The sequence below is a fragment of the Pleurodeles waltl genome, chromosome 4_2, assembly GCF_031143425.1.
Source record: "Pleurodeles waltl isolate 20211129_DDA chromosome 4_2, aPleWal1.hap1.20221129, whole genome shotgun sequence".
NCBI classification, from domain to species: domain Eukaryota; kingdom Metazoa; phylum Chordata; class Amphibia; order Caudata; family Salamandridae; genus Pleurodeles; species Pleurodeles waltl.
This window is the reverse complement of record NC_090443.1, coordinates 812,134,945-812,150,058: the sequence shown is the minus strand read 5'-3', so window position 1 is coordinate 812,150,058 and position 15,114 is coordinate 812,134,945. Positions and strand designations below refer to the sequence as shown.

General features: G+C 38.5%; 1 protein-coding gene across 4 annotated transcripts in view; it reads left to right on the top strand.

Annotated features, from left to right (window-relative positions):
* PDE4B (phosphodiesterase 4B) overlaps positions 1 to 14,903 on the top strand; it is a 1,531,620-nt gene extending 1,516,717 nt beyond the window's left edge. For all 4 annotated transcript variants that reach the window (XM_069232487.1, XM_069232488.1, XM_069232489.1 and 1 more), the window contains 8 exons: positions 17 to 195; positions 1,623 to 1,721; positions 1,846 to 2,010; positions 4,417 to 4,516; positions 8,498 to 8,652; positions 8,750 to 8,872; positions 10,784 to 10,966; positions 12,863 to 14,903. In XM_069232487.1, coding sequence (XP_069088588.1) covers positions 17 to 195; positions 1,623 to 1,721; positions 1,846 to 2,010; positions 4,417 to 4,516; positions 8,498 to 8,652; positions 8,750 to 8,872; positions 10,784 to 10,966; positions 12,863 to 13,225 — 1,367 coding nt within the window. In that variant the 3' untranslated portion in view covers positions 13,226 to 14,903. The remainder of the gene's footprint in view (positions 1 to 16; positions 196 to 1,622; positions 1,722 to 1,845; positions 2,011 to 4,416; positions 4,517 to 8,497; positions 8,653 to 8,749; positions 8,873 to 10,783; positions 10,967 to 12,862) is intronic.
* The last annotated feature ends 211 nt before the right edge of the window (positions 14,904 to 15,114 follow it).

Below are 15,114 nucleotides of genomic sequence, written 5' to 3'. Positions count from 1 at the left end.
TGTTCTCCTTTTCCAGATAAGCAGAACGATGTGGAGATTCCGTCCCCCACACAGAAAGACCGAGAGAAAAAGAAGAAACAGCAACTCATGACTCAGATCAGTGGAGTGAAAAAATTAAAGCACAGCTCAAGTTTAAACAACACGAGCATTTCACGATTCGGCGTTAAAACCGAAATGGAGGACCTGCTTTCAAAGGTGTGTATTGCGATGTTTTTTTTGCAGTTGGTTTGGATGTGAGCTACAACCTTTCTGCAGGGTCTGCTTAGGCCTGTCATGTGCTAGAGAAGCTGTGTTGTTTAGAACCAATCAACTGCTCTTTCATTTAACCCACCCACTTTGCACAGCATGCTGCTCCGTTTAGGGTTTTTAAGCTTGTTTTTTTGCTTCTTTGTTCTCTTGACGTTTTGAATACACTCAAAAGAGTAAAGTAGAGGGTAAATTATTTGCAAGGGAAAGTGTTGTCTGGGTTCACCAGAAGATGTGATGAAAACACAAAAACAAATCTCACACTTAGCTGTTTCAAGGATTAGGATCTGCCCGAACCCTGAAGAAGTGCCACTGTTCGAATGCTGAAGCCCGTACGGGAAGTGCCCTCTCTAGTTTTCACAGGCTTCACGGACTTCGATTGTACCTGTTGCCCTTTTTTCTCTACACCCTTGATAAAATACTGGTGGCGCCCAAGAATACTGCTGCCCAACTCAATGATGCCTACTTTATCAAGATCTGAAGGATGTCAGGCTGGGAATCCTACTGGAGTTCAACATGTGCTTTCAAACGCATTATTTTGCTACAGTACCATTATTTTTTGGGCTTAGGATGCTTTTGGCAGTGTATGCAAGAACAGCTTTTAAAAAAATGTTTTTGAGTCAAGATTTGGGCACAAATTCTAGGAAACTTGCTTTCCAGGATGCCGACTATTTTGAGGAAAGACTGTATATACTAAATGCAATTTAGTTGAGCATAAATGTTCTACAAATCTGAATAACAGATACAGAGGTCACTGGTGTTATTTGCAATGCAGGCCCAGCCAGATACAGGCCTATTGCACAAGGATGCCACATTGGTTCCCAAAGTGCTGTTTAAGTCAAATATGCCAAGCCATGACCCATGACTTTCTGCGGATAGGAGACATTAATCACAGATAGACATGTAGGATCATTACATTTGTAAGCCAGCTAATCTATCCAAGTGGGGAATAAAGATTTTCGATAGTGAACACTGGAAGACTTTAGTTGCAAGTTGACACCCAGGCGTATCATGGAGTATATCTAAATATACTTTTATTTCAGTTAGCAATATTTGGGCTGACAGTGATGAAGGTACACAAGTTGCCTTGCTGGTATCACACCTTCGTATGCCTTGCTTGTCTTTTGAACTGACAGAAAAATTGTATTTTGAAATTAAGTTTGAGTTTGTTGTGGTAGGCAATGACAGAATCTCAGATGTTTCCCTTTTCTCTACTAGAAAAGTTAGATGTGCTATTCTCTAATGCAGTTTGCACTTCCTCGCATGCCAAAGGTGTTATTCTCCTTAGAAGCAATTCTCTGCTAATTGTATCACAATGATTTTGCCTCAGCACTGTGGAGCCATAATTAATGCACACTCCATATATATCTTTGCAGGAATTAGAAGATCTTAACAAATGGGGTCTGAACATTTTCAAAGTGGCAGGATATTCATGCAACAGGCCACTGACTTGCATAATGTACGCCATTTTTCAGGTCAGTAGTTCTTACCGCACAAGTTGTTTATTACTGTGTTTCGAAACCACTGCCATTTGACTGTAGCATTCCATTTTATCGTCCTTCCCACCTGATTGGACTATCTTTATCCTTCTCTCACCAGGAAAGAGATTTATTGAAGACATTCAAGATCTCAGCAGACACCCTTGTAACTTACAGCATGACTCTGGAAGACCACTACCATTCAGATGTTGCATACCATAACAGCTTACACGCTGCTGATGTTGCTCAGTCTACGCATGTTCTGCTGTCTACTCCAGCCTTGGACGTAAGTCAGACCTTGATGTTGATGCTCATGCTTAGCCCTGCAAAACACGTCATGATTCCCAAACTAAGTGGCGCCCATGGTGTGTTTATTGATGCTGGGACTTCATGTGCAAATGGAAAAATCGCAGTTGCAATGTATTTGAAATAATATGTTTGCACCTTCCATGCACTCTTAAATTGAAGATTGAAGATTTCACAGGGACAGCTAATAAGTAAATCCTCAAGTGAAATGAAATGTTCGGTGTAATTGATTCATTGCATATAATTTTGAGACATACATGATCCTGGTGGACGAAGTGCTCACTGTGGTGAATTTGCAACCATTGCATTTATTTATATAGTCTTCTCAGCCCTCACTGAATTACTGCTTTGCACACATGTGCAAACTCCGAATGCCAGACAAGAAACGAGGGAAGGCATTTAATACACGGTATTCTGGGAGATTCAGCCATACTTTAGATACAAAGAAAAATAATATTCATGATGAAAAATATACTGCTAATCAATTTTATTTCAGCAGGGATGAATGTTTGAGGCCACAGTTTATAAATACAGCTAAAAAACACAACAGACTGTCCCTTTTTATCAGCCCCTTTACTTCCATTCACTAATATACACAAAGAGACTAGTCGTGGGTGTGGATTTTCTTCAGTACAGCCCAGGATGTGGGCCAGAAATAAAGCTGTAAAGCAGCACTTGTGGTGTTTCTTCTTAGTCTAACTCCCTTCAACGTCGAAGAATGCCTGTAGGTTCTGTAACATCTTCACTGCTGAAAGGTCCTGTCTTCTTATTTGAAATGTTTTCCCTTGAAGGTGTTTGAATAATATAATTGCATCTGTCTGTCCGAACCATCTTCATGGTGTGTCTAAGCATGCCTTTAGGTTTCCCAGTAGGGGCTTTAGCGTGCATCTAGCACTCATTTCCTGGATTCCCAGCACCTCATCTACATAGGTAAAGATATGGATTTTGAAAAATGTGTAAAGCACTGCAGGTGGTAGACTCATTAACCCTGTGGCATGGAATGCAAGATGGCCACACTGCTGCAGCTAAAATGAACTATACTCACCTACTTCCAATACAACTAAAATCTTCCCTACCCCGTATATCAGCATACACAACTTAAAATGGGCCTGAGGAATACCATTTCATGCTAACCATAGGTTGTGCACAGTGTAATTAACTGTGATCAACACCTTAGTTTCTGTCACAAACAATAAGCATTCAGCTTCATTATATATGTCTACAAAAATATAAATAACTTACTTGCTTAGAGGACCGATCTTTCATACCAAGTGAGTCCGTACAAGCCGCATGGCTTCAAGACTGGTCTTTCATACTAATGGATCACATTGTGGTCATCACATGTGATTGCCAAGGTTAGACCTTACGTTATTCACCTCTTATTGATGGGGTTTCCAGAATACTGTGCACAAAGGTTCCCGATCCAGTTTACTTCTGTTGGCTGTCGAACAGCAGAGCACTATGCAGGAATTGCTCAGTTGTGATGCATACAATTGTACATTTCTGTCTCAATTTCTAATGTCATTTTTTAGAAGCTGCTCCTCATCTCTGCGCCTACTGCAGAAGAGCACCTTCCCGTTGGCCTCAATACGGATATTAGTGCACGCTTGGCTGCGCAATACTTTTCATGCCATTCTGAGCAAGCCTTGAAGATTTGAAAATGTCAGATTACATACTTGAAATGCTTTGATTTCAGCCAGATTATGTGCATGTGGAAGAATCACCTAACACCAAATCCAAACCTATAAAGTAATTTTCAATGCTTCAGTGTGAGGAACCCAGCATCCATGACACACATGAAAAACCCAAGTGTGTCACAGAGGATAGACTCTCATTATTTTTTTGGAAACAAATGGCTCTGTTTAGAAGTGGTGTCTTACATTCTGGTTCCTATAATGGCAATATACCACACAAAACAATATCTCATCTCTGATGCTTTCCTAGTGACCTCGAGGAAGACACATTAAATTATCTTGCATGCACTAAGCACCACATTATGAGTCCCGGAGATAGGCCTACTAGTTCAGCCAATCGCTCTGGGGGGTGGAGTTACCAGTGTTACATGTGGTACCATAAGGATCACTTAGAAATGAGGGATTACTAGGTGAACTGGTAATTCCGGTCCTGATTCTCCTGGTCAATCTGCATTCCCCATCCCCTAAAGTATTTCACCTGGAGACTCGAACTGCTTCTAGCAAGTGTAATCTCTGGGAGACATTGGATCTTGTAATTCTGATTTACAGGCTCCATTAGAACTAAAGGGTCACTTGTATCCTAGACAATTGAATTATGCCTGGAAGCGCCTTTTTTAAAGGTCTTTGTTTCATGCAATATTATGATCTTGCAAGTAAGCGAATAACATGCGTTGTTTTTTCTTCTTTTCCAGGCTGTATTCACAGATCTCGAAATTCTGGCAGCAATTTTTGCAGCAGCAATCCATGATGTTGATCACCCTGGAGTCTCCAATCAGTTCCTCATTAACACAAGTGAGTCTGAGTGCATTTTCAAGCCAGTGCTAGGACCAGTGTCTGATTAACGAAAAGTTTGTGTCACCAAAGAAGCAGAATGAGAGTTATTTTTTTGTGGGTTGGGTTTAGATACTTAATTGTGATGACGCTGCCAGACAGATTATATGACAATTTACTTGTTGGCTGTCAATGCGCAAGATTTATAAAAACAGAACATTTGTACATCTTCTTTTATAGGTAATGAAAAAAGCTATTTAAATAGATGGCATGCACTATAGGGAAGGGAAAGTTAGGATATATTTCCTTTGGTATAGTAACATTTGTTTGCAGAAAGAACAAGCATTTCCAACACAGTGGGTCTTGCGTTTGCTCCAGGTAGAGCTGTTAGCGTTGTAAATTCCTAACTTGGCTTTTATTGCCACACAAACTAATAATAAAAAGTAAAACAGTTGACATAAGCGAGCCGATTGAAAGCACCGCCGTGAGCGCAAAGAGAAAGACAAAAGGAAAAAGAAGTTGCTCGCAGTCATAGACAAAAATGCAATTATCCGTGTAACAGGGTCGATGGGCAAGGTGGTAACAAAACCGCAATCAGGAGGAACAAATGTAAAGCAGTTACCAACAAAAACAAAGGATTTTTGAAAGGCAAGCCCATGAACGACTGATAGGTGTGGGGTGGGTGTGGTTAAAAGCCCAGATACATAAAACACGTCGGAAAAGCTGCGCTTGAACAATGTTATGCCGACCTAAAAAACAGGCTGTCTTGTCTTAGTTATGTACACGTGTTCTTTCACTGCTTGTTTACACATTTCTAACTGTACCTGTTTCATTTTAGTTTCTTCTTCCCTCTCGTTCTTCTACCTGAGTGTCCTGTGTTCCTGCTTGTTCCCACTTTGTATTCTTTTCACTTCCCATGATTTCTCTTCATGAATGCAAACATTTCCCTTGCGTTTCTCTTTCTTTCTTGTTTCCTCTTTTACTTTTCTTTCTTAGCATTTTCTTTCTTCTGACTATCTTACTTGATTCCTGTTGTCCTATTCCACTTGATTCATCTTTTCTTGGTAATTTCAATTTGTCTCTCATATAGCTTCCTGATGATTTTATACACCTACTTGTTTTTCCATTAACTGCCTCACGCAGTTTGTTTCCTCATTGTGACAGTTTTCGATTTATTTCTACTCATTCCTTTCATTGTTTTGTTGAGTAGCCGTATTCACCTGTGTGTGGCCCACACGTGATTCACTACCGGGCATTGTGCCTTAGTAAATTCACAACTGCATTTCCAATTTCAAGAAACGCTATTTGAACTACACGTTTTGTTACAAGTCAGGAAATGTTTTAAAAGTCCCCCGCATCCTTAATGTAAATGGTCCAACTAAAACTGGATCCGAGTATCAGGTTAGGCAGAGAATCCATGTACTAGCGTATCTTTGATGGAGTTAGCAAATAGAAAATATGGTCCAGCAATGTCAAGTTATCCTATGCTTATTGAGTCCCGTAAGTGTTTTTAAAGTTTCTTTCAATAGCAGGTCATGATCGTTTTCCACATGGAATTGACTGCATGCAAAAATTATATTCCCAATAGTCTTCCTGAAAGTAAATACTAAATGGCTGGCAAAATCATGCAGTGGTGTCCTAGAAGATGCTTTGTAGGTGTCCTATTTTTATGACCTCAGAATAGGGCTAACATATATTATAGTTACATTATCTGCCATGGTCTCTAGTATAATTTATGTTGCTATCATGTAAGAAAATGTTTGCAGCTGTTCTTCCCCAAATCTATGCGCACTCTCTAATATGATTTCTTCTCAGAGAAGATGTACTCAGATTGGAGCACTTCAGTTGGAGTGCCGGAGATAGCTCCCCTCTTGACTAGATATTTCTTCAGGAACATGGGGTCAGGATTCTATAACCTTGGTATTCTGTAGTTGTTTTTCACCGACACCAATCAATGTGGTTGGCCTCTTAATAATACACAAAAAATCTGCAGAAGTTTTATTTTTCTAAAAGTGTGCACACAGATGTTAGTAAATCTAACTCACTCCTTTAATTGATACGTTCCTAAAATAAAAAAAGTTCACCTTTAATTCTTCAAGCAGACCCGATATACAAACAGAGCTTATTTATATTGCGATCTGCATGTACTCATTTATGAATATTTGTTGTAGCTTTAAAAAGTTACTTTCCTCGTGGTATATGCAGTTGAATATGGTGCCGGCAAGGTAAATTTTTCAGTTAGGTAGTGGTGGCCTTTAAAAAAAAAACAGCGATGTTATTCTTCAGATTTTGATCCCCCATTTTAGATTGGGCTTAGCGCACAAGCGCTGCTGTCCGACCTGTTGTAATCTACTCTGTGGGCTTTAACCACACCCACCTCACACCGATCATTTTAATTAGTTCCTGGGCCTGCCTTTCAAAATTCCATTGATTTCCTGGGTAAATGCTTTATCTTCGCCCCGCCTTGAGGCTGCTTTGTTATGCCTTGCAGACTGACCCTGTTACCTTGATTATTGCACAATTGGCGAGATACCCTAATGTTTTGCACTATTTTTTCTTTTGCCTGGCTGCTTCGTACTGCGTGGCCGTATGTTGTTTCGTCCTCTTTCTTTGTGGTGTCTGAGCACAAAGGCTGCAAGCTGTAGGGAGCGTTGTTTTAATTTATTTAATACATTTTTAAAAAGTTTTATATAGCGCAAACTCGATCGGAGGAGCGCTGAAGTTTTATATAGTGTGAACTCGATCATTTACATGACTAAGTGAAGTTTCATATAGCACAACCTCAATCAGTCTGCTTTACATGAGGCCCACTTTACATGAGGACCACTTTACAAGCTAAGCAATTGAAAACTATAGAAACTGGAGCATTTACAAAAGAAATAAACACAGAAATCCTCAAAGCCGCACTCAGAAAACTCGCCCCATAATGCTTTGCAGAACATTTCTTTTTCATAACACTTTTGCCCATAACCTAGCCTGTGGTAGCCCTACGACAATAGGGCCACCACCAAACCGTTCAGCACAGCATGCCCTTTCTATCTAGGTCATCTCTGGGTCCCCACCCTAGGTTGGGGGCACCCCAAAATAGTAACCTCTCCCACCATTCAATGTCTTATTAAGCTGGAACTTTTGTTGTACATCTGGGAGTAGTTTGTGTTTTAAGGGCTTTGTTTGTAATAGTATTGCATTAGACCTGCTAGGTCTGAAAAAATATCAGGCACTACGTCCTCTAGGGGCGACGTATATGGTTAAACTGCATTATTTTCTGACATTCTGTTTTCATGTCGTTATGCCCTCCAGGGGCTGACTGTATGGTTACATGACCAACTTTCTTACAAATGATATTTTTATAGTGGTGCCCACTATGGGCTGTTCTGAGCATTACAGTCAAGATACTACAATATTTGCTGCACTCGGTTTGCGGGGCAGTCCTTTTACAAAACATTTTTGCCCATAACTCACTGCACGACCTGCTCTTTCTGTCTAGGTCATCTGTGAGTCCCCAAACTAGGCTGGGGGGGGGGGGAAGGGGCAGCCCAAAATAATAATTTAAAAAATATAACAAATAAGGGCAATATTTTCATTTTTTGCTGCAGATAGAAGAAGATGATACATGGAAGTGCTTTAGTTATATGCAGGGCCACTGGAATTATGTGGCAGAAAGGACCAAATTATGCAGCAGGGTTTACCAATTTATGTGGCAAGAAAAGTCCAGTTATGCATTTACAATGCCAATAGCTCTAACTCAAGCAATGTGAGATGTATTGCATTGCAAATGCTTGTTATAGCTTATTATTTGCCTAGTATGTGCAATCGAAATTATCTATTTACTGTATTGTAATTGTCAAGCGTGAAAACAGACACTCATTTATTCAACCTACATATTTTCACATATTTCAAAAGGCCCATAATATAATAATCTGGACTTGATGATAAAATAGTGTACTTTTGAAAAATCCTTCATTTCTTCTTTTTAATTCCGGTTTTATATTTTTTTTTTAGATTCTGAGCTTGCTCTAATGTACAATGATGAATCTGTACTGGAAAACCACCATCTTGCTGTGGGCTTTAAATTATTGCAAGAAGAGCACTGCGATATTTTCCAGAACCTCACAAAAAAACAGCGCCAGACTCTCAGGAAAATGGTGATAGACCTGGTAGGAATTTCTAGCTCACTCACACTATTACACCGTCTACTCTGGAAAATACCACTAGCCTCTTATACTTATTTTTTACTGTTATCTTAAAACACAGGTGCTAGCAACAGATATGTCGAAGCACATGAGCCTGCTGGCAGACCTAAAGACCATGGTGGAAACAAAGAAGGTTACAAGTTCTGGTGTCCTTCTCTTGGATAATTACACAGACAGAATACAGGTAATAAACAGACTCATTTAAAATTCGAGTTTAACAGTACACTTATTTATGTTGTTCTCTTGAAAGCATTTAGTCATTGCTTTGAGCTAAATGTCTGTTTTAGCTTGATGGCTGTGCACTGGACATGTGATTAAGAGCATGCTTTAGATACATGTTTCAGTTTTCTTATACACCAAGCATTTGAACTGTGTTTGCTGCTCGTGGTACAACAAACTCATTCCAATAAATATTTGCAAGATGAGAGTTAATGTAGCTATAGACCATATGGATATATTGCATGCAATTCAAGCCTTTCGGAATAATTATCAATTTATGGTAAAGGCTGAAGGGTTCAATATAGGATTCTGCACTCTGTCTGTACTGGTAGATGTATTAGTGCTACAAAACTTCATACCACGGAATTGTTTAGTGAAATGTCCTCCTTGCCAGTGCACAAGAAGCTGAATCAGTCCAGCTGCTCTGTGCTGTACGGCAAGAGCTCTATGGTCACACTGGCAAACCTGCCTATACCGAAACATCCAAGGCTCAAGCATTCCTGCATACGTATTAGAAAATCGTTCTATAACATAGGCTGATTTAATGTTCGAAAATGTTAACACTCCTATGCTAAGGCCGCTGAGACTTCGAGTCTAGCACTATGGCTCCCACCACTTTAGAAATACTCTAGATTTCAAAAATGGTTTAAAGTATATAATAAAGGATGACACTTTAGAATGAGAGAAGATACAAATAATGTGTCCACTTTGATGATCATTCATTCCATCTCAACCTCTTCCAAAGTGCCACAGTTGAGTGGCCCCAGTCATGCAATCAACATCCTCTGCCATTCTTTCCAAGAAAATGATTGTGATTGTGGAAGGCAGGGAAGGTATTGAGACAAATGTGATGTAATCAAAGAGAAACAGAAAAAATGTTCAGGGAAATATAGAGGAAAGGAATTAAAACCAAACTGCAGAGCAAATCATGAACGCCTACTTCGAGTGTAGCAGGAAGGAGGTGTGGGGCCAGCGAGTAGCAGAAACTGAAAGCATATGGGTATGAGGGTTGGAAATCAAATGTATGGCAGAAGAGATAATGGGAATCAAGTTCCATGGGAATGCACTTGGGAGCCACCAGAAGTGAGAGAGAGTATTGGAATTCGCCAAAGCAATACAGTTGGTTATAAATAAGTGGTGTTATAGCAATGGAGTGCTATGGTTTCCTTTGTCCTATCTACTCTGCAGCTAAGCAGTCCCAAGCAATGTGCTCCATAAATAATTTGAGACAACCAGGCATCATTATTCTACATTATATATTGTTTTGAATGCTAACTAAACAATTTACTGTATACTTTCGAATATTACTGTATGCCTACTAATCCAAGAAGGTTGGAGGGTATTTTGCTGTCCTTGTTTTCCAAGATTTCCACTGTTCAAATTTGTATAGAAACCTCTTCTTTAGTCGTATATCAATTACACAGCTACGCAAGAACGCTGTGGAAGAAACTTTGCATTTTCTAACGGGCAGGGCCTTGTACATATAGTGGTTACGAGAAACATATTTCCTTTTAATCCATATACTAGCACCAGCTTAGGTGAGTGGCCAAGCAGGTATGAAGAACATTGCATTGAACCTGTCCACATTTGTCCTCCTAAATCCCACTTCCACCCATCACTGTGCAGGCTTCTACATCCTGTCAGTTGGGGAATATATTCACCAGGATTGTCATGGCCACAAATCACTCTTGCATGCAGTGTTACAGAAGTGAGCTTTATCTGTTTTCTTTCGATACTTAATTTAAAAAATGGATTAAACATTGTATTAATAAGCAAACATGTAGGAATCTGTCTTTAATAAAAGTTAGATCTGTGCACTTCTTCATGCATTGTAAATATGTAAGCATGTGTATAAAATCTACATTTTCAATTGCAGGTTCTCCGAAATATGGTTCACTGTGCAGATTTGAGTAATCCCACAAAGTCCTTGGAGCTCTATCGTCAGTGGACTGACAGAATCATGGAGGAGTTTTTTCAACAGGGAGACAAAGAACGAGATAGAGGGATGGAAATAAGTCCAATGTGTGATAAACATACTGCATCAGTCGAAAAATCACAGGTAACGGAATGTGCTGTGGACGATGTTGGACAGGCACTATGAGAAATGTTTAGATACTGGTGTTATATTATGTTTAGTAAAATGGGGTTTAGAAGCCTCACTGTATATGGCACATAAATTATTTCTGAGGTTGTTATGCTTTGTAATACTCCAATGCAATATACGTATAGTTGCTCCTGCTAAAATGTATAGTCTATTAATAGTATATTATTTACATAATCCTTTTTGCTTACAGTTAGAAAAGTAGGGTCAGATTACTTTTACACATTTTAACCTTGTCACAAAAGGAAATTTTAAAATGTTAAAGCATGAGACTGCAATTGATACATTGTTTTTAAATAGAGAAGTAACGCAAGTTTTACACTCACTCGGCTTTTCAAATACCTTGATTTCTCTATCAATCAGCAAAATTAAATTTGCACAAAAGATACATTTTTGAGAAGTAGGGGAATGGAGGCGGTCCACAGGAGCAGCTAGAAGAGATGGACAATGATATAGTACGCATGTTAAGGTTGCCGCAGAAGCGTTTTAACGCTTACCAGTTCTTGATAAAGCTGCATCTGTGAAAATATGCATTCATTCTTTAGTCATGTCTCTACTACAAATTAGCCAACCCAGCCATTTCTTTGCTAACTTCCTTCACCATATATTTATGAAAGGCAAGGCAGAGGCTTCATTCTGGGTGATGTAATGTGATTTATCGTAGTAGACTCCACCAACAGTACCCAGTAATCATTACATTTCACAACATTGTATGTCAACATGCACCAATAAAGAATATCAGAACATAGTGTTCCAAGTTATGTCTGCTCATCTTGACAAAAAAAATCAGAACTTTGGTCATTAACTATTTACTACATTATGAAAATATTGTCCACAATTCATACCTGTCAGGGAGCAAAAGTTGAAGATGTTAAGATGTATTGGTGCGAATTATAGATGCTGCTTTGGAGACCCCTCTTGAAATAAACAGAAATGTCTTTCTCTTGAAAATCATTAGTGCTCTTTAGGAAAAAAGTATGATACGCTTTTGCAAATCCCAGAAGTAGTTTGCACTCTCACTCTCCCGTTTTATACAATATTTTGATTTGTGAAACCTACCTAATGTGAAACATAAACTTATTTGAATAGGAATAGTTAAACACATAATTTAGCCTTAAATATTATGCTTATGATAATTATCAGATGCTGGTGCAGGGATCCAGTACATATCATTATTCATTTAGTGTAGACAAGGCAACATGCCTTGCACTAATTAAAATACCAAAAAAGATAATCAAGGTGTAATTTATTGAAATGTAGATTGTAGAGCTACAAATATATAATCGCTATTTCTGTTGGAGGCCTGCAAGGACCAATTTGTGGAAAATCTAACTTATCCACTTTTCATCTAGTGCGCAAGTTTAAGACATTTAGGGGACCTCGGTGTTTGTGAAGTATTGCAAACTTGTAACATAACCAATGAGGCACATAAATACATCTGAAATAATCTTACAGTGAATTCTGTTGTGGAGGAAGGCAGGTGGTTGCAGACAGCCAGCTTTCCCTTTCATTAGTTGTGTAAGTGCAAATCAGTCCAGACAAATATCAAATGAGGTAGCTTGGCATATATATTTTGTGGTAGCTAGCTTAGAGCAACAATTTAAGTTTGCCTGTTGATGTTTCCCTAGATATTTCTTTATACATCTAAAACAAATTTGTAAATAAAAGCTGACTGATTTGCCAAAACAAATTGTCAATTGACATATATTAAAACTTTGTATGATTTACAGTTGTTGCAGCAGATTGTGGGTATTCTTATGTTAAAATGCAGCTTCATTTTCTCTTAATCTATATGCCAATTTTAGGATTTAGTTGTAGGCCTGCTAATGTTTTGGAATCTGTTTTGCCCCTTAGGTGGGATTCATCGATTACATTGTTCATCCACTTTGGGAGACATGGGGAGACTTGGTGCAGCCTGATGCTCAGGATATTCTGGATACATTGGAAGACAACAGGAACTGGTACCAGAGTATGATACCTCAAAGCCCCTCACCTCTTCTGGATGAACGGGACAAAGACTGTCAAGGGCTGACCGAAAAATTTCAGTTTGAGTTAACGCTTGAAGAAGAGGATTCAGAAGGCCCTGACAAAGAAGGAAATAATATCAGCTATTTTAGCAGCACGAAGACACTTTGTGTAATAGATACAGGCAACAGGGATTCACGGGAGGCTCAGATAGAAATAGTTACAGATGATACATCACCTGCAGACACATAATGTTGCCAAATCTGTTGATTTCAAACAATGATAAACATGCAAGCTATATCTCTTTAGATTAGCCTGCGATCCACATCTTGGGCCTCAGCCTTGCTTTGGCTAAGAGATCTTTCCAACGACTTGAGATTGGAGGCGGGTTTGAAAGGTCACGAGATGAACGACTGCTCAGGAAATTAACAGATGACCTACTGCGCATTGTTTTTAAGTGTTCAGCCAAAACATTGCGCTCTGGAAACAGCTTGAATTGCTACTGGATAGCTTGAGAACGGATGACACAAAACTGAGAGATTTTATACTTTAAACTTTTGAAATTTAAATCAGTTAGAATTATAGAGAATACTGATCTGTAGCTATACGTGGAAAACGTGTCCACCTGTCTACCTGTCTGCGGACGTGTGTGCCTTTTTTGTAAACACTTTGCTGTCTTTTCAAAGTCTACTAACTATACAAAGTTTAGTAAGAAACTTAACAAAAAGTATTTGAAAATTGATGCATACTTTTTGTGACTTTGTTTTGAAAACAAAAATAGTCTTCCTTCTTTCATGGGCAATATCTGTCACTTTATTACAGTTGATCAGTTGCAGGTTTTACAAATGTTACAGAAGGGATATCACTTTAATGCAATACCTTCAACTACAATGCTTATTTTAACTTACTTAGGTCTTTTTTATGTCGTTTGCTTGCTACAAAGACATATATGTCTTATATGTTTGTTGATACAGTGTTCCTCAAAAGAGTTTCACCCTGTTCTTAAATAATAGAGTCAAGGGAGGTTGTTTTCTAGTACATGCACTACAGGTGAAAATAAGCAAATTAAGGCAGTGTGTGATGTGGTGTGTGTTTAGATTTTCCAACAAAAGTGAAAGTTGCACGTTGAGATGTTCCTTCTCTCTCATATGTTCTACACATAGATTCATGGGTCTAGCTGCACCATCTTTCTCTTGCACTGCCTTGAGCTCTGACACATCCATTACTGTTTATAACAGTGTATTTATTACCTAATGTATATATTGTAATGTTTTGTAAGTTATTAATTTATATATGAATTAACATTACCTGTCATTGGTAGTGTTAATTGTGTAGAAAACTCTGGAAGAGAGTTGCCTTTTTCTTGTAACATTTTTGTACGGAATAATATAGAAGAACCTGAACAGTAGCTAAAAAGAGACATAGAAACCCACGATGGGCATTCACCTGCATGTGTCTGAAAGGATGTCATTTTCAGTCGATGTTGGCAAGGACTGCATCCTTTTAATAAATCTTGGATGTCTTCCTGCACTTAGTGAGACTACTGACTTTGAAAATAAACTGAAGGTCATGGAGTAAAAGTGTGATTTTTCTAATTTATCTGAATATCTGTTATCATTTTCTATGAGAAAATGTGAGCGGATGTAAATTTTGTGCTAATGTGAAGCTTCTTCCATTGTCAGGCATCCTAAAGTTTTCAGTCTCAGTATGTAAAATTTGTCAGTCCAACTTGTGACTAAATAGGTGATCAAAATAGCACAGTCGTGCATGGCGGAGGGGTTTGTATGTCTGTTGAGCACTGCTTTGTTCCAGGTGAATATTTTATTGTTTCCAAAGTTTCACACAATGTATGTTATAGTATTGTATATTGTGTTCTGATGCATTCTTATGAACTTTTTATATCAAGTCAATAAATGAAAGCATGACTAGATTCAGTCTATCTTAATGCCTTTTTATTGTTTTTCAATGAAATATTAAAATAAGGTATTGGAACACAAATAATGGAGAGGTACTAAAAAAATAGTGCAACTATTAGAAGAGATTGCTACTACACTGCCAATGATTCTTCGAACGTTTCGTTGCACATCAATACCTTAGCGGTATTACAAGCATAAATCTATTGATAGCAGTAGGGTACTCAG